At 42.8% G+C, this 20,128-nt stretch overlaps 1 protein-coding gene across 1 annotated transcript in view; it reads left to right on the top strand.

Moving 5' to 3' along the window:
• LOC115179283 (alpha-1,6-mannosylglycoprotein 6-beta-N-acetylglucosaminyltransferase A) overlaps window positions 1-20,128 on the top strand; it is a 112,811-nt gene that overhangs the window by 14,109 nt on the left and 78,574 nt on the right. The window contains exons 2-3 of the mRNA XM_029740663.1: window positions 4,748-5,228; window positions 15,917-16,081. Coding sequence (XP_029596523.1) covers window positions 4,988-5,228; window positions 15,917-16,081 — 406 coding nt within the window. The 5' untranslated portion in view covers window positions 4,748-4,987. The remainder of the gene's footprint in view (window positions 1-4,747; window positions 5,229-15,916; window positions 16,082-20,128) is intronic.

Consider the following 20,128-nt stretch of genomic DNA (forward strand, 5'->3'; position numbering starts at 1 on the left):
CTGTCATTAGAATTTCTGCTCTATTGGCAGCGTTTTACAATCTGTCATGGGGAAAAAAAGTAAACGTGAGAAGCGCGTCGGCCAATCGAATGCATTAACAGGCCTATATTCTTTTTCTAAACATTTTTTCAGTCCGGCTTTATTCTTACTCTTGAAAGTTGTAATAGTAGAATGCACAAGGTGCCATTTGTAAATTGGGTAGTGCATCATCAGTTCCTCTTGTCATGTTAGTCATAGTAGACCTTAGAGCTATTTATAACTTATAACTGTGCAGATCAACTAGCCCATGTCAGCTAATGTTTTTTTATTGACGGTTTTTAGCCCATAGTTATTGTTGTAATTTTCTAGTCACTCAAATATCACATGAATACACATGAGACATGGCAAAATGTATAGAATTACAAGAAAATGTGCTTTAAAACGGCAAAAGGTTCTTTGTACCCCATGACAAAACCCCATGACAAAATGTGTTTAATCGCAGGACTCCTCATAAGCTTTAAACCTGCAAAATTCTCTCCACCAACAAGAGTGGTGTGAACAGTTTGTGTCATGACCAGTGCCTGTGCCCATAGAAATAGATGTAGCATGTGCACACGGGGGGCGCGGGATGTTCCCCAATGTTGGAAGGGGGGCCCTGAGTGAAAAGGTTTGGGAACTCCTCATCTAGCTAATGATTACCCTATTGGGGTAACCAATGCAGATGAGTAACATCATACTTCAGCCATGTAGCCACAATACTGTGTCAGGCTACAGGGGATAATGCTTATTGTTAAAATAGCACACCTGCCTGATAATATGGACAATGTACAGGCCCTGAAGCTATTGCTTTTCATCTATGTTATTGGGCTCATTTCTGGAGGGGAATATTACATTTTAAACGGTTTAATATGTTAAGGTTATACACTACCTGTCAAGTTTTAGAACACCTACTCATTCAAGGGTTTTTCTTTATTTTTACTATTTTCTACATTGTAGAATAATGGTGAAGACATCACGACTATGAAATAAGACATGGTAGTAAACAAATCAAATTATATTTTATATTTGAGATTCTTCAAATAGCCACCCTTTGCCTTGATGACAGCTGCACACTCTTGGCATTCTCTCAACCACCTTCACCTGGAATGCTTTTCCAACAGTCTTGAAGGAGTTCCCACATATGCTGAGCACTTGTTGGCTGCTTTTCCACTTGTTGGCTGGTCCGACTCATCTCAAACCAGCTCAATTTGGTTGGGGGGGATTGTGGAGGCCAGCTCTCTTTTTGATGGGAGGCATTATACCATTTTCCTTGTATGACTGGTAGAGAAGAGTCAGGTGTGTTTTTCTACTGATGCTGAAAGACAAATTCCAGATATAGCTAGCTAGCTAAACAATGAACCATAATCCCAATCCATAGAGTATTAGCAATACAAATGTATTGTCATAGCTTGCTAAAGTTAACCAAATTAGGTTCAATGTTAGTTAGCTAACATTTGGGCTATAACTAGCAAAACAAATGGCTTTCTGAGATATGAATACACAGATCATACACGTAATGCTATCTAGCGAGCCAGCCACCAAAGGTCATCTAGCTTGCTAACAGCAAGCTTTAACTTGCAATTAAAACAACTTTCTGAAAGATATTTATTAGAAAGATATATTATCTGAAACAACTGTAGTTAGACTCTTACCCATATACATGGATGGATGCTTTAAGGCTGTTGCCGATCAATGAACGACTTGAAGACATCTTGATGTGGTGTTGAATGTGAGCCATAACCTTCTCTGGAGAGTCAAAGGTGTAGTCTTTTCCATCATGACTGGGAATTGCAGCCCATACTTCCCACCTGGATGGTCCCTTAACAGTCGTTACTACAGAAAGGGTTCACCAAACTAATATTGGAAAATAAATATGATTTTACTGCAAAATGCACAAACTTTAAGAATACTACTGGAGTGAATACAAAGTGTTATGTTTGGGGCAAATCCAATACAACACATTACAGAGTACCACTCTTCATATTGTCAAGCATAGTGGTGGCTGCATGATGTTATGGGTATGCTTGTAATCGTTAAGGACTGGGGAGTTTTTCAGGTTAAAAAAGAAACGGAATGGATCTAAGCACAGGCAAAATCCAAGAGGAAAACCTGGTTCCGTTTGCTTTACACCAGACATGAATTCACCTTTCAGCAGGACAATAAACTAAAACACATGGCCAAATCTACTGGAGTTGCTTACCAAGAAGACAGTGAATGTTGCGGAGTTACAGTTTTGACTTAAATCTGCCTGGAAATGTATGGCTACTGTTGGCTACTACTTACCCCCCCCCCCCCCCGCAGAAAAAACGTAGCAGCCCCACCCACAAACTACTTCCAGCTGCTATGACTTGGCCAAAGTCATTAATCATCAAATGAATTTGTAGCTACAAATTTCCTGACACTAGATTTCCTGACAGTAGTTTTTTTAAAGGATCGGACCCTTTTTTCTTTAAATTTTCACCTAAACTGACATACCCAAATCTAACTGCCTGTAGCTCAGGACCTGAAGCCTGGATGTGCATATTCTTCATACCATTTGAAAGGAAACACTTTGAAGTTTGTGGAAATGTGAAATTAATGTAGGAGAATAAAACACATTAGATCTGGTAAAAGATGATACAAAGGGAAAAAAAACTTTTTTTTTTTTGTGGTTTTGTTCCACCTTTGAAATGCAAGAGAGGTCCCAATGCATTATTCCAGTTTAGGCTCAATTTAGATTTTGGCCACTAAATGGCAGCAGGTTATTAAAACAAGTCCCCCTGAGTTTGTTTCTGACCCAAGATGGTAGGCTTGGCCTAAGAAGTCTTTTAAATAGAAGCTAAATATAATTGTTTTTTCCCACCACACTCGCTCACAAAGAAGTTCTTTTTTGGATTGGCCTCGGTTTCCTCCTCGAAGCAAGTTCGGTTTACCATGGTAATGTATTATGTTAGCCCCCTGACCTTGGCCTAGCTGTGACTACAGTATGTCAGTGCTACCCCCACAATAATGACCATCAAAATATACATATATACACACACATTTGTTTTGTAATGCATAAACATTACCTTTTGAGCTAGTGTGGTGGGAAAAGAAACAATAGTCAGTGCATACTGCATAATGCCCTTCATATCCAATTACTAGCAACCTTGGTTTGAGGGTATGGTGTGTATCCCCTAGGAGTTTGTGCAGAAACCTGAGGAGCCTGACTGAACAGACTATGGATGTAACTAGCTTCCTTAGCTGGCCTGAGGAGGAGGAGGAGGATGAAACAACACGTACATGTATCCCCACAGTGTGAAGGATACCTAGGCTTAGGCTACCTGTCTACGTCCTAAATTAATCCCTATTTCCCCCCCCATGTAGTGTACTACTTCTGACTAGCCCTCTGAATACATATGCTGCAATAGAGCGGAGCGATATGGACAAAAATCCATATCACAATCAATTGACTGAATTATCATGGTAACGATAAGTTGAACGATAAATGTATAACATTCATGTGGATCAGTTACTTCTTTACATGACCCTTAAAAATGCTGCTACTACTTTGCATGTTGTAGCCATCAATTGTCCCATTATAAAGTACCCTTATTTCATTTCAAACTTTCCATTTCTCTAGTTTAGGCTTACTTATCATCGCTCTCTTCTCTCCCCTCCATTTCTCTCTTCCTCCACACATTGCTTTCACTAAGAGGCTTATGAAGGTTTTCTTATGGTTAGCGAGAGTTTTCGGGTACCTTACGAAATAGCCTCACCTCTTGGCTGAAGATGATGGGCAAGAAGGATTGCCATTTCACACGAGAGCGAAACATCCTGTTTTTTCTCCATCCTTGAGTGGGCAGGATACTGTTTTTTTTCTAAACTGTATCACTGAAATATTTACAAGTCCAACTCCTCGTACCTCCACTAAAGTTGACTTGCGGTATGTTTTTGTGTCATGGAAAGGTTTTTTGGCCAGTAGTCCTAAGGGTAACCTGTTCACTCATTCAGTTTCTAGTCGCCAAGCTATCGGCATAATATTATTCTTGTGAAAATCATTACACAGTAGACCATACAGGTTTGAAGATAGACAGAGACAACATAAAATACAATTTTGCTTTCTTTAGGATGTTTAACAGAAATTGAAGTAGGCTTAACTCTGAAGAGAGATTGGGTTGGGTTATATTTCCCTGTGGAGACTGTGATTATTCACGATTTTCACTTCACGCTGACTGCATCTTTTTTGCATGGGAATCTTCTTAGCAGCAGGGATTTGTCAGCTTTGATACATTTTGTTTGTCTCTCTCCGTATAGTTCTTGGCACATGTTTCAGGGCGCAGTTCTATCTCCTGCTGTTTAATCGAAACAAACTTGAATCAAAGTGGTCACATTATAGCAGGTTGTTTGTAACGCATTGCAGCAAGGACAGAAGGTTGTCTATAGTGTGTGTTTGTGCGGTGTGCACATGTGTGTTTTTGGATGCAGATGGCAGAGACATAAGGGTTATCCATGAGTTCATCTGACTCTACGTAAGTAGAAAAAGGGCTTAGTTGCCAAAATCTCGGACTATCCCTTTAAAAGCTCATCTTGGCAAAGTGTGGCGCTGTGCTAAATGAATATAGGGGAAACACTGGTTGGCTATAGCTACAGTAGCTAACACCCGCCTTGGGAATGCCCATGTAAATACTCCTCCTTTTTCTTCTGGAACTGTGGTGTTTTCTGACTCTTGAGTGCCTCTAACAGTCATATGTCTCCTCCTCTCTTACAGAATGCAGCTTGGCCCAGTCAACCCGGTGGGAGTGACTGATAAGGATGGGCCAAAGAAGTAGAGCCCACTGGTGAGGAGTGGTGGAGAGTCCAAACAGAACCATAGCGGCTAAACTACCCCGAGCTCCACCATGCCCCTCCTCCCCTCCTGAACTCTCCTCCCACTCAGTCCCTTCCACCCCCAGTCCCTCACGCGCAGATACAGTCACTCTTGCCAGTCGTGCTGCGGGCGGCGCTCGCCATGGCCTCGGCCTACCTGTGGAAGCTCTCGTCCCAGAAGCTGGGCTTCTTCCTGGTGAGCTTTGGCTTCATCTGGGGCATGATGCTGCTCCACTTCACCATCCAGCAGCGGGCCACGCACGAGAGCAGCACCATGCTGCGACAGCAGATCCTGGAGCTCAGCAAGCGCTATATCAAGGCCCTGGCCGAGGAGAACCAGAGTGTCATGGACGGGCCCTACGTGGGAACCATGACGGCCTATGGTGAGTACCGATCACTGCGCAAGTAGTGTTCTCCGTGCTTTTGTGCTCTCTTCAAAATAGAATGACTCCACTTTGCAAAGTGGTGGTTGGGAGAACTCTAAATTTGCTCAATGGTACACTGGGAATGTTCCATTCATTCACTTGGAATGTGTTATTGAATGGAATTCTGATTTGCCAGTTGTTGGTAGTGCTGCAATATTTGATCAACCTCAGTTAGAGAACACTGTTATTGAATAAGGACAGGCTGAATTGATTTACAATGTAGGCTAAGTAGAAGTTCCTTCAAAGTCAAAATAGCCAGCCCTATACATTCTCTGACATACAGATCATACAAAATGCATAATGTAGGCTATTTATAAGCGTTTATATTTCAATTGTATTGTGGTTGTAATGCAACCATAGACAACGGGGAAGACAAGAAAGAGGAAAAGAGAATGTACATTTTGTCTACAGCAGGGTGCTGCCTCATTGGATGGAGGAAAGTAAAGTATTAGGGGGCTAGCCAGCCAGTAACTTGACTTGCGCAAACAGAGGTCAGTGTTACGCTGATGCAGCTGCTTTCCGTCATAACCTATTAACGCCTCGCGAACAGCCGTCAATAAGTTATTCATGCCGTTAATAGACCCGTTTGGGTCAATGAGAGGCTTCATTAGAAACATGAGATTGGAATTGATTACGCTGAATACATTCTAATGGACGGCGAAAACAAGAAGATGCTGTAAAATGACCAGGCAACCAACCAACCGTCACTGGTCCTGGAAAGTAGCTCTCTGAAAAGGCCATGCCTAATATGATTTGTCTTAAAACGCTCTTAGCCAGTAAAATTGAATTTATCTGAGTTTGTTAGGCGGGAGGCTTCCCGCCTATCTCAGAAACACCGAGTAGGCCTATCAACCTCAGTTCTTCTGCCACAGTCTGCTAATCGCCAGACCTCAAGAGTACTGACTGGCGAACACGGAGCATTTAGCTGCTCTTGTTCCCCCTTAGGGTCTATGTTAAAACATTGATGCAGAGTGTTGAAGCATCTGCCTTGGTGAAACCCTTGGTCGTACAGATCCGGGACGCGTCCCAAATGGCATCCTATTCCCTATTTACTATGGGCCCTGTCAAAAGTAGTGCACTAAATTAGGAATAGGATGCCATTTGTGATGCAGCCGAGAAGTCTGTTGTTCTAGCAGCCTAGTGCTCCGACCCGTTTTAAATGACCTGGAGGAGGGTGTTGAAAGAAATCCTAAGCTTTATCCCAGACCTGTATAATGATATCAGCTCAATGTAATAGGCTAATTGCTTAATCATGTCATTAATTATCTCCAGAAAAGCATGAAATGAGTTGTTGCTATTATTCGGGAGGCAACGAGACAAAAGATCTGTGATATGGTCTCATCAGAACAGATTCATAATATTCTGTCAATTGCCTGAACTTTAATTTAAAATGAATAAACTTTATTAATGCATCAAGTGGAGTAAATGTTTATATGATGTAATAATGTCACTATATAACATTTTTTTTTAAATCCAGCTGTATTGAACCGAAACATTACATTGGACAATGCAGTCTTTCCCTAGTTTTGATTTTCCAGGCAGGCGCAAAAGCTCCCAAAGTAACATCGACGCCCCCTGGCATCGAAAATGGAAATGTAAAGCAGTAGAAGCCAAACCCTTTTTTGGTAACACAGCTAGCCGTTGAAACCCGTGCCAGATATGCATTGGTAGGGAAAACACTAATATTGAGTAAGAAGATGTTGTTGGGGCATTGTGTCCTGTCTTGACCTAGGTCTAAAGAACCAGTCTGGAACCAGTTTATAATGGACTGGATGAAACCAGTTTCCCTGTTTTTTGTTTTCTCTCATTTGAACATGTCTCAATCTTAATGTACATCTTGAGACTGGAACACTGTTTACTCTCTGCCATAGAAATATAATGATATGGTCTAGGAAGCCTTTTTTTAATGCTTTTGATTAAATAAAAGTAGTAAGGGAAAAAATTGCCTCATGCTGCAGTATTTGTACTCCCTCTGCAGATCTAGGATTCATCTCGATATGACATTAATGCATTTAAGGGGAATTATGACTTCCTCTCTGCTCTCAGTAAATTACCCATAAAATCTGAGTGCACATTAATTAAATATTGTATCAAGACTGAATCGGTCTGGTGGTTTATGTGGTGCATTGAACATTGTTTATTAGTTTGAGTAGATGGGAATTTGGACTGAAGAGAGAGAAGCACTGAACTAAACAATTCCAGCCAACCTGTTTCCACGCTTTCCTTTTGTGAGAAGAGGTTATAAAGTTTATAAATATCTGGATTGACGAAAACCCATCTTTCATAAAGCATGTTGATGAGTAAGTTAAGAAATTAAGAATTAAAAGGAGCTTATTTTATAGGAATAGGTTGCGCCTTTCATTAAATAGCAGAAAACGAATAATTTAGTCGACGTTCATACCGGTTATAGACTATGGCATTATTGTATCTCTGATTGCAGCTGCCACTGTGTTGAAGCAATTAGTCGCAGTTTATCAAAAAAAACTACACTTTATTACAGGCGATAGGTTCGGTACACATCACTGTATTCTGTAATCAGAAAGTACAGTAGGCTGGTCCTCTTTGAAGTCTCGTAGATCGCTGGATTTTACTCGTTTTGTTTGTAAAGCCCTCCTGCATAAACTTCCACCATACCTTACTTCATTGTTAACTTAGCCATCCCTGAGACCGGGTAACTCTAGAGTTCCCTTCCATCTCCACTGAGTTAGGTCAATCTGCTTTCACTTTTTTTTCACCTTACTTGTGGAATGATCGCCAAGGCTCTCTAAAATTGGATGAATTGGTGCCTCTTGGGAAATTGAAAAGGCTGATTGAGGACCTTTTTACTGAAGAATGTGTTTTTTTTTTTCAATGATTATGTTTTGCTTTTTGTGTAAATCGATGTGTATACAGGGCTTATCTGTGACAGAGACCTTGATCTCAGCATGACTTCCTGTTAAAATAAAGGTTCAATAAATAAGAGTGCGAGAGACGCCTTCTGTAACAGACTGGAATGAAGGTCGAATTATGAGGAAGCTGCACTAACTGCATAACTGAACGTAGCTTTGGGACACAACATCCGGAGTGTCTGTATTGGTTGGACTCCCTGAGTTGTGCATCGAGCTGGTGCGTGGCCACGAAAAATAACAATAAAAAAATATATATATTTCACCTTTATTTAACCAGGTAGGCCAGTTGAGAACAAGTTCTCATTTACAACTGCGACCTGGCCAAGATAAAGCAAAGCAGTGCAATAATAACACAGTTACACATAAACAAACGTACAGTCAATAACACAGTAGAAAAATCGATCTACAGTGTGTGCAAATGTAGGGAGGTAAGGCAATAAATAGGCCATGGAGTCTAAATAATTACAATTTAGCATTAACACTGCAGTAATAGATATGCAGATGATGATGTGCAAGTAGAGATACTGGGGTGCAAAAGAGCAAGAGGGTAAGTAATAATATGGGGATGAGGTAGTTGGGTGGGCTATTTACAGATGGGCTGTGTACAGGTACAGTGATCGGTAAGCTGCTTTGACAGCTGATGCTTAAAATTAGTGAGGGATATATAAGGCTTCAGTGATTTTTGCAATTCGTTCCAGTCATTGGCAGCAAAGAACTGGAAGGAAAGGTGACCAAAGGAAGTGTTAGCTTTGTGCATGACCAGTGAAATATACCTGCTGGAGCGTGTGCTACGGGTGGGTGTTGCTATGGTGACCAGTGAGTTGCAATAAGACGGGGCTTTACCTAGCAAGGACTTATAGATGACCTGGAGTAGAGGTTGACCGATTAATCGGAATGGCCGATTAATTAGGGCCGATTTCCGGTTTTCATAACAATCGGAAATTGGTATTTTTGGACGCCGATTTAAAAAAATAAATAATAATAATAATAAAATATATATCTTTTTTTGTGTATTATAATATATATTTTTTACCTTTATTTAACTAGGCAAGTCAGTTAAGAACACATTCTTATTTTCAATGACGGCCTAGGAACGGTGGGTTAACTGCCTTGTTCAGGGGCAGAACGACAGATTTTTACCTTGCCAGCTTTACCTTGCCAGCTAGTCCAACGCTCTAACCACCTGCTTTACATTGCACTCCACGAGGTTACGCGAATGCAGTAAGAAGCTAAGGTAAGTTGCTAGCTAGCATTGAACTTATCTTATAAAAAACAATCAATCAATCATATTCACTAGTTAACTACACATCGTTGATGATATTACTAGTTTATCTAGCCTGTCCTGCGTTGCATATAATCGCTTAGGTACACGTTGCTCCAACCATAAACATCAATACACAAGTATATATTTTTAAACCTGCATATTTAGTTAATATTGCCTGCTAACATGAATTTCTTTTAACTCGGGAAAATGTGTCACTTCTCTTGCAAACAGAGTCAGGGTATATGCAGCAGTTTGGGCCGCCTGGCTCGTTGCGAACTGTGAAGACTATTTCTTCCTAACAAAGACAGCCGACTTCACCAAACGGGGGATTATTTAACAAAAGCGCATTTGCGAAAAAAGCACAATCGTTGCACGACTGTACCTAACCATAAACATTAATGTCTTTCTTAAAATCAATACACAGAAGTATATATTTTTAAACCTGCATATTTGGCTAAAAGAAATCCAGGTTAGCAGGCAATATTAACCAGGTGAAATTGTGTCATTTTGCGTTCATTGCACGCAGTCAGGGTATATGCAACAGTTTGGGCCGCCTGGCTCGTTGCGAACTAATTTGCCAGAATTTTACTTAATTATGACATAACACTGAAGGTTGTGCAATGTAATAGGAATAACGTTTTGTTTTCGAGATTATAGTTTCCGGATTCGACCATATTAATGACCTAAGGCTCGTATTTCTGTGTGTTATTATGTTATAATTAAGTCTATGATTTGATAGTGCAGTCTGACTGAGCGATGGTAGGCACCAGCAGGCTCGTAAGCGTTCATTCAAAATAGCACTTTCGTGCGTTTTGCCAGAAGCTGAAGCTGTTTATGACTTCAAGCCTGTCAACTCCCAAGATTAGGCTGGTGTAACCGATATGAAATGGCTAGCTAGTTGGCTAGCTAGTTGGCCGGGTGCGCACTAATAGCGTTTCAAACGTCACTCGCTCTAAGACTTGGAGTAGTTTTTCCGGTGGGTGGCTGTTGATGTGTTCCTGGTTCGAGCCCAGGTAGGAGCGAGGAGAGGGACGGAAGCTATATTGCTACACTGGCAATACTAAAGTGCCTATAAGAACATCCAATAGTAAAAGGTATATGAAATACAAATCGTATAGAGAGAAATAGTCCTATAATAACTACAACCTAAAAATCTTACCTGGGAATATTGAAGACTCATGTTAAAAGGAACCACCAGCTTTCATATGTTCCCATGTTCTGAGCAAGGCACTTAAACGTTAGCTTTCTTACATGGCACATATTGCACTTTTACTTTCTTCTCCAACACTTTGTTTTTGCATTATTTAAACCAAATTGAGCATGTTTCATTATTTATTTGAGGCTAAGTTGATTTGATTGATGTATTATATTAAGTTAAAATAAGTGTTCATTCAGTATTGTTGTAATTGTCATTATTACAAATAAAAAATTGGGCGATTAATCAGTATCAGCTGTTTTTGTCCCTCCAATAATCGGTATCGGTATCGGCGTTGAAAAATCATAATCGGTCGACCTCTAACCTGGAGCCAGTGGGTTTGGCGAGGGCCAGCCAACGAGAGCATACAGGTACCAGTGGTGGATAGTATATGGGGCTTTGGTGACAAAACGGATGGGACCGTGATAGACTACATCCAATTTGCTAAGTAGAGTGTTGGAGGCTATTTTGTAAATGACATCGCTGAAGTCAAGGATCGGTAGGATAGTCAGTTTTACGATGGTATGTTTGGCAGCATGAGTAAAGGAGGCTTTGTTCTAAAATAGGAAGCGGATTCTAGATTTAACTTTGGATTGGAGATGCTTAATGTGAGTCTGGAAGGAGAGTTTACAGTCTAGCCAGACACCTAGGTATTTGTGGTTGTCCACATATTCTAAGTCAGAACCGTCCAGAGAAGTGATGCTAGACGGGCGGGCAGGTGCGGGCAGCGATCGGTTGAAGAGCTTGTATTTAAGAGCAGTTGGAGGTCACGGAAGGAGTGTTGTATGGCATTGAAGCTCATCTGGAGGTTTGTTAGCACAGTGTCCAAAGAAGGGCCAGATGTATACAGAATGGTGTTGTCTGCGTAGCGGTGGATCAGAGAATCACCAGCAGCAAGAGTGACATCATTGATATATACAGAGAAAAGAGTCGGCCCGAGAATTGAACCCTGGCTTCAGCCCAAAAAACACTCCTGTCAACAAAAGCATATTTATAATCTCTAGGAACTCTATTTACCAGACATAAAGTGTATGGAAAGTAGAGTTCCTCGAGATTATAAAAGCATTACGTCACATCATGTGGTTACTTGGCAATGGTAATATAGTATATGTAAGGTCACTATAATTACAACATGCATGCATTTCTTCCATCTGTCGTCAGCTCAGATCAGTGTTGTGGGATTTGTGCATGTGGACTGTGATGTGATACTGTGTAATATCACTAGGCCAAGAGTGAGCACACAGCTGCATAGAAATATGGATTATTCTCCCCATCTGTCAGTTCGACTCTAAGCAAATGAAAATCTCTGTGGATTTGTCCACCACATATCAGAAAATGATGGGAAAGTCATTTTAGTGCATTGTCTCCAATATAACGTATTTTCTTTCGAAGTATTGCTTTCATTTGAGTCTGTAATATGCTGTACACTATGTTTAAAACTCTCATGTTGATTTTATGGAGCTCCCATGTATGAATTTTGAGTAGTTACATTTCCCAAGCCCCATCTCTGTTTACCAAAAAAAGTGACAGGGTCAGGCTGTTGAAATTACAGATTGTCTTTTTCATTTTTTTCCCTGTTGATGTTGACCTACTTTGTTAACTGAACCAAGTTTATTAAACATCTGGACTGGTTCCCCATTTTACAACCATGCAAATGAGTCTGAATTTGAATTGTATTTATTAACTGATAATGGTTCTCTTAGTTTGCTTGGTCTGCTGTTGTCTGTTTTGTCTACTCACTCAGTATGTTTAGGCTGCAATTACTGAAGCGGGGGACTACGCTTTGCTCCCTCCCTATGGGTGCCTCTGTGTAGAATGAACGTGTCAGGCTACCGCATGCATATTTCAACTCTCATGTTTCATTTTGAAACGTTTTGCTTAGGGAATGAAGACGGAGTCAAGTTCTAATTTTTTTAGCAGACAGGTTGTAACGATGAATGGGGAGTTGGGGACTATAAAACAGTCATATCACAACCTAACATCAATTCAGTTTTGTAACAGTAGCTTTAATAAAGGTGGGAGTTTAGAAAATGATCTGAACCAAAGAACGTGGATAAGTACCACCACTGTCTTTAAATCAACGGATCTATGTAATAGTAGTATTTTTACCACACTTTGGCCGAAAACCCAATTCTGATTTGTTCTGATGCTGTGAATTGTACTTCGCTTTTCTGACAGTAAGTTTATCTATCGCATGGATTTGGCCCACCTATGTTTTCACACCTATTACACTACTTTGCCACTTAAATGCAGGCTGTCCACACTTAAACTGGCTTAATTAATTACAATGTTCCGTGCCTGTTGGAAAGACCAGAATATTTCATTTGTTAACACAAACCTCATTGTGCTTTGGGCACTCATTGCAAACATGCAGAGGAATGTTTATTGGCTGTGATCTGTAAAACATGAATTAGCTTCACACACACACACACACACAGATCAGCCATGTGGGGAGATGGCCTACTCTACCTTGTCCAGGTTGGGGAGAGATGGATGGAGTGTGTGGTGTTTGGACCTGGGGCAGTGTGTTTGGTGTTTGGACCTGGGGCAGTGTGTTTGGTGTTTGGACCTGGGGCAGTGTGTTTGGACCTGGGGCAGTGTGTTTGGCGTTTGGACCGGGGGCAGTGGGCTTGGCGTTTGGACCGGGGGCAGTGGGCTTGGCGTTTGGACCGGGGGCAGTGGGTTTGGCGTTTGGACCGGGGGCAGTGGGTTTGGCGTTTGGACCGGGGACAGTGGGTTTGGCGTTTGGACCGGGGGCAGTGGGTTTGGACCTGGGGCAGTGGGTTTGGTGTTTGGACCGGGGGCAGTGGGCTTGGCGTTTGGACCGGGGGCAGTGGGCTTGGCGTTTGGACCGGGGGCAGTGGGTTTGGCGTTTGGACCGGGGGCAGTGGGTTTGGACCTGGGGCAGTGGGTTTGGTGTTTGGACCAGGGGCAGTGTGTTTGGACCGGGGGCATGTGTGTTTGGTGTTTGGACCGTTTGGTGTTTGGACCGGGAGCATGTGTGTTTGGTGTTTGGACCGTTTGGTGTTTGGACCGGGGGCAGTGTGTTTGGACCGGGAGCAGTGTGTTTGGTGTTTGGACCTGGGGCAGTGTGTTTGGACCTGGGGCAGTGTGTTTGGACCTGGGGCAGTGTGTTTGGTGTTTGGACCGGGGACAGTGTGTTTGGACCTGGGGCAGTGTGTTTGGTGTTTGGACCTGGGGCAGTGTGTTTGGACCTGGGGCAGTGTGTTTCTTTCTCTAATGCTCATTTCTCTGTCTGTGTTGATGGAGGCTAGGCTGGGCGTTTTCTGCTCAGCGCGTTGTGTTTTCTGAGGACACAATCTATTGTGTGCAATTATGTTAAGCCTGATGCAGTGGCAGCTCCACTCCAGGGGTTTGTCCCAAATGGTACTCTATTCCTGACATAGTACACTGCTTTGGACCAAAGTACTGCACTATATAGGGAATAGGATGTCATTTGGGACATAGCCCAACTTTCCAGTTGATTTCTTCCTTGTCTTACGCAGCGGCGCTCCATCCCGGCATCTGCTTATCTCCGCCCCACGTAGCCGTGCAGAGCAGACAAAACGCTGCAGCTTCCCTCTCTCCCTCACGCCAACTCTCCTCCCCATCCCTTCCGTCGCTCCCTGACCACGGCGGCGCACACAGGCCCGTTTCCCTTCACACTGTCTTTCTGGCGCGATAGGGAGTGACATATCAAATGTGACACGCAGCCAGAGAAATTGCACCGCAGTCGCCGCTCTGACGTGTGACAGACGGGGTGCGATCGCTGTCTTCACGGCTCCACCACCTCATGGAATGTTAATGAGGTTGACGACATCACGGAATATTCTTGAGGCGGCAGGAGGGAAGGAAAATATTTCAGGGGCAGAAGGGACACGTCATATTTCATTTTCTTAGTTGCTACTAATGGTGTGGCGAAATGTCTCGCAAGTCAACATTGATCAACTGTTTTGTGACAAGATCGTAGGTCATACCAATAAACAATATGTTAAGCATGTTGGATTTAAAAGTTCTATGCAAACTACTGAAATTGAAACCAATGCCAAAATGTGTGTTGCACTTGCAAGTCAACATCGATCAACTGTGAGATCTTACAACACCATAAACAATAATATGTCAATAATAAAAAAACATCAGACAGTTATAACAAATGGAATTGAAGCCACTTAAGTTTGTGTTGCATGTTATACAGTAGCTTTAGAATCGTTACACTTTATTCAGTTGCTTTGAGCAGCGTAGAGCCATGGAGGCCCTGGTCAAAAGTAGTACTCCATAGGGAATAGGGTGCCATTAGGGATGCAGCCTTGATGTCCTCATGGCTGCTGGAGGGTAAATATCAGATAAACACTATTAGGATACTGAAATGCCAAGCTCCGCATACCAAGTCCTGAAATGCTACTGAAACAAACAGAGATGATGTCATTTTGAATGTCAGCTCACTGTGTCCTTTCTATCCCATCTCACCTCTTATTGGCTAGCTACTGGGCTATGTCCCAATTTATCTCTCCTTCCTCCCAAAATATGCATTTGTTCACTTCCCTTCACTGATTTGAAAGGAAATGAGAGGTAGAAGAAACATGGTGGAAACTGCCACTAGCTCATGCCTCCACCAATCAATCCAATGCTCTTAGATTTGTGGGAAGTAGTGAACGAGTGCACACTTCAGGAAGGAGACATTATTGGGACACACCTATTGTGAATGCCAGCTTACTTTAGTGTCTTTTCAATCCCATCGTCCGTCCCACCTTCTTTTGGCTAGCTACCGGAGTCAGGAGATGTCCTTAGAAATGCACAGGCCTAAATGAAGCAGCAAGGTCATCATCCTCAGACACCCGCCAGCTCAGTTATACATCTAAATGAGTCCGTTAACGGACAGCATGAAATCCAATGACTTAATGGGGTCGCTGAAATAAGCTGATCCTCTCCCCTTGTTTTTCATTTTTCAGCGGAAAGCCAATAAGAACGGTCCGTCTCAGAATACAAGGCATACTCCGATTACTCACACCATAACGATATATTGATTAGCCTAGTTATGAAGACAAAAATAGAAAAGCATTTTCTCTGACCGGGACTGTGGAGATCGACTCACTGGTATTATATCACTATGCGCTAATTTCCTCCTTGTCAATCAGATTTGAAAATGACTATTCTTGAGATCAATTAAAATGACAGGAAAACGAAAGGGAAATCTAGAAAACACTGTACTGTATATTTTAGCCTCAAGTTAAATTAGCTGGTTCGTAGTAAGACTGATGTGAGGTATCTATGCTTCATGCTATACTGTGTTTCCCTCCAGATCTGAAGAAGACCCTGGCGGTGCTCCTGGACAACATCATGGTACGGCTGGGCAAGCTGGAGTCCAAGGTGGAGATCATCTACAACGGCACGGGGGCTAATCTGACCAACGGCACCAGCACGGTCACCCCCAGCGCCTCCAATGCGGAGAAGGTCAACGTGGCAGGTGAGGCTCACTCTCTCCCTCACTAGCTTATTTTTTTTCTCCCGAGGATAGCTGAATCTTCTTTTATTGAAGACATTCAAAAACAAGACATTGCTCCTTGATAATCCCCAGTCCTAGTTCTGGAACATGTCAAAATAACCTATGCCTATAGCAGGGGTGTCAAGCTCACTTCCTGGAGGTGCTGAGTGTCTGTGGGTTTTCCCTCCTCCCTTGTACTTGATTGACCAATTTTAAGGTCATTTATTAGTTAGGAGCTCACCTGGTTTTCTAGGTCTGGACACACCATTGAAAGAAAATAACAAAAAGAAACTAGCAGCCACTCAGTTCTCCAGTGAATCTGGTGTGAGCATAGGTGAATAGTGTTATTTGTGCTGGTAAGAATAAAGTTGTGCTCTGAGCCTGCACTGAAATGGTTCTATTCACCCTAGTTACCCCTCTGTCCTTGTGTGGCGACAGAATATGGTCGGAATTAGATTATGACGATTGAGTTACAAAGAGAGCGAGCTAGGCCCATTCCCCTCAGGCTTCAGAACGTTTCTTTAACAAAATAAAGAATGTTTAACTCGGCCTCCTTTCTGTGTTAGGATAATTTCATATTTTTTTCAATAAGTATACTGCCGCCATCTTGGGCTGCATCAGTGACAGTTCCCTGCTAGCTGTGTCGGGCAGGACATTGTGGTCCTCCTGTGCTGCAGCAACCGCCACTTCCTGTGCAACAGCGATAACGACATGGAGGTTATCTCCCATACCACATTAACGGTGCATTGATATCTCAATCCCACCCTTTGTTAACCAATGGAACGCTCTGGCTTCGGACGAGTCAAAGGAAAGAGACCATACTGGTTGTCTTGACTTCTAACCTGTTAATAGACACACTTATCATTTGGCAGTGTGGTTTGCCCTAACAGTCTGAGTTGTCCCTGAAACACCACTCCTCCTCTCCACGTCTGTCCTGTGTGGCAGGCAGCCTTGCCAACCCATTTGCTGCTTTCCCCTGGACCATGTGGTGCTGGGAAGGCAATTACTCAGATAGGATCTGGACAGTGAGGGGATCACACATGTCTTTGGAGAGGCTGCTAGCTATCAAGGTGGAGAACCCAGGGCCCCAGGAAGAGGTGTAGTGCTCCCCCTTACCCTGCTGCCACACTGCTCAGCCATGGAGAGATGCCTCTGTTCTGACTATCAGACCTAACTACCGCTAATGTACTGCCTAGACAAAATATGCTGCTTTAATCACTGTAAATATGCACATTTTGGTATAATCATGAAGTAAACATCTTTATCTCCCGAATTCAATTGTCGCAACTAGATAGCGTTAAAGTGTTCATTTTAAAGCTACCCCTCTGTTTTTGATTTAAGAACAAAAACATCTGACAAAATGCGCTACCATGACAATCTCCATTGGGGGTAGCACATCATTAGTGGCTAGGTCAGTTTCTCAGAATACCTCTCTTCACTAAAGCTACAGCCCAGATGAGCAGGGAGCAAACAAACATGTCACGTCTGGCCAGTGCCCGACCCACCTCACAGCTGTGTATGGATGTGGCTGAGTCGTCGGAACTCCTAGTCCCTTCCTAGCAGCTGTTTGGGACCAAGGTCTTTGACAATGCTTCCTCCATGTAGACTAAATAAAAAACGAAATATACACTTGTTAGGTCATTCAATTGCAGAATTGGATAAGCCTAACTCATGGAGCCTTTGGCTTGTCAGACTGTTGGTGGAGGAGGACCCTTAAACGCATCAGAAAGATGTTCCATTGGAGAAACACAAAATGATGTCGGGTCATGTGACCGGGGAGAGTCTGCGGTGGCCACTCTGCTTCCTTGCAGTGATGAGCAAATGTGAGGTCACTTAAGGAAGTTCATGCGAGTATGTTGTAGTGTCACTCTGTTTGCAGGCTAAGTTACACATTGTATTCTGTAGGCCAATGTCTTTTTTTTTTTTTTATTCCAAGTCAGTTTTTATTTTTGTCTAATTTGATGTGGTTGTGAGTGAAATAAGGAAGTGTTAATGAGAACATGGCTTCACTGTCCTTTTGCAGACCTATTTACACACGGTTTGATCTTTGTATGTTTTATAGTGTAGTGGCGATGTTGCATCCCTCACTTGATGACAACTTTTAACCAACTGTGGTCTCTGTTAGCCTACTTCTGCATATCAGACCTCTAAATATCTATCTAGAGTCTCCCCTTGGCTACTTTTTTGTTTTCATATACTATAGCTGACTGTCCTATAGCCCATAGTGCACAAATGTGGTAGGAAGATGCTTACAAAGAAAAGTAAGACGTTTTAAATGAAACATTTCCTAATGTTTCCTTGTTTGGGGGCAGAGTACTGCTCAGGGCCATTGGTGGTTTGCAGACTGCTGCACAAGCCTCCTCCAGATCTTAACATTATTCTGTGACAAATAACATTACCCGCAGATAAAACCCACACAATACATTCTGTCAACCTTCTTGTTAGTGTTATTATGAAAACAATTTCCAGTAAGCTAAAGCAGAAAAGCCACATGGCATGAATACCTTTGAGTTTCTTTACCAGGATTCTATGCTATGACAATGCTATTCAGGCCTAGTTTTCACAAATGCTTGTCTTTAGTGTGGATGTCAGTCTGCCATCATCTTTTTCCGTGTTGGTGGGGAAGCATAGCATAACTACTTCTGTTGTCCTTTATTATTAATATGCCTTCCAATCTGTACTGAACTAAAATATAAACGCAACATGCAACAATTTCGAAGATTTTACTGAGTTACAGTTCATATAAGGAAATCAGTTCATTGAAATAAAATCATTAGGCCCACTCCCCCTCAGACGATCCCGCAGGTGAAGAAGCTGGATGTGGAGGTCCTGGGCTGGCCTGGTTACATGTGGTCTGCGGTTGTGAGGCTGGTTAGACGTACTGACAAATTCTCTAAAACGACACTGGAGGCGGCTTATGGTAAAGAAATGAACATTCAATTGTCTGGCAATAACACTGGTGGACATTCTTGCAGTCATCATACCAATTGCACTCTCCCTCCAAACGTGAGACATCTGTGGCATTGTTTTTTCAGCTCATGAAACAGGACCAACACTTTACATTTTTATTTTTGTGTTCAGTATATTTGCTTCTATAAGCACTGAACATCGTCTTACTCCACGCTACATTAGGGGGCTTGCTGGGCTCAAATGTGAGAGCATCAGAGCATTTCACTGTTTTAAATTACATTTATTTGACAGGGACAATTCGCATTCCCCAACATTTCAGTAAACATGACAGATTTATCTAGCAGGCTAGTTTCCATCTGTAGTCACTTGAACTCTAGAAGGTCACCTTTAAGAAGTAAATCGGCGAGGTCCTTATCGGGTGGGCCTAAATAGCTGCCTGGGTTTCCTCTCCGTCCAGAGCCAGTTGATGTGAGTTCTGAGGAAAAGGCCATCACTCGCCTGGTCTGAGCTTCTAATACCTGGCACATCCACTACACTGTCTGGCTGCCACCATTCAGCTCAGCTGGGCCAGAGACACGGAGGATCACAGAGGCTCTTAACAGCACAAGGATGGCTCAATCTTGATTTTCCATCAGCGGGAGAGGGTTGATTCAGCCATACTCAGAATGGCCTTGGTGTGGACATTTGTCTGTCTGCTTCATGTTGATGCAGCCATTCACCAAGCAGTGTTTTCCTCTGAGTGTTAGCGTAGCGCGTTAGCTATCGCTCTGCTGAAATGCAATCATGCTGGTAAAGGATGAAAGGCCAGGTGCTGGGCTTCTGGGATCTGGCTGGCTCTCTTTTCGTCTCCCCCTAGCTGGCTGCCATTGAAATGTGTGGATGTTGCTTTTGACACGGCCGCAAGTTGGGCCTTCTGTGTAATTTGTAGCGAGTAGGCTGTTGTTTTTGAGACGCTGCTGGCCGTGAGTGTGGACAGAACAGCCCATTTCCGCCTCAGGATGGCCCATCTCTTTGTCTTCTTAATCTTTGTCATCGACCTAGGACAGACGACTGCCACCAGTGGACGGAGGGCTAAGGTTTCCCTGTGGGCGGTAACCCTAATGCATCACGCCCGACCTA

Source organism: Salmo trutta, chromosome 39 (assembly GCF_901001165.1).
Source record: "Salmo trutta chromosome 39, fSalTru1.1, whole genome shotgun sequence".
NCBI lineage: Eukaryota > Metazoa > Chordata > Actinopteri > Salmoniformes > Salmonidae > Salmo > Salmo trutta.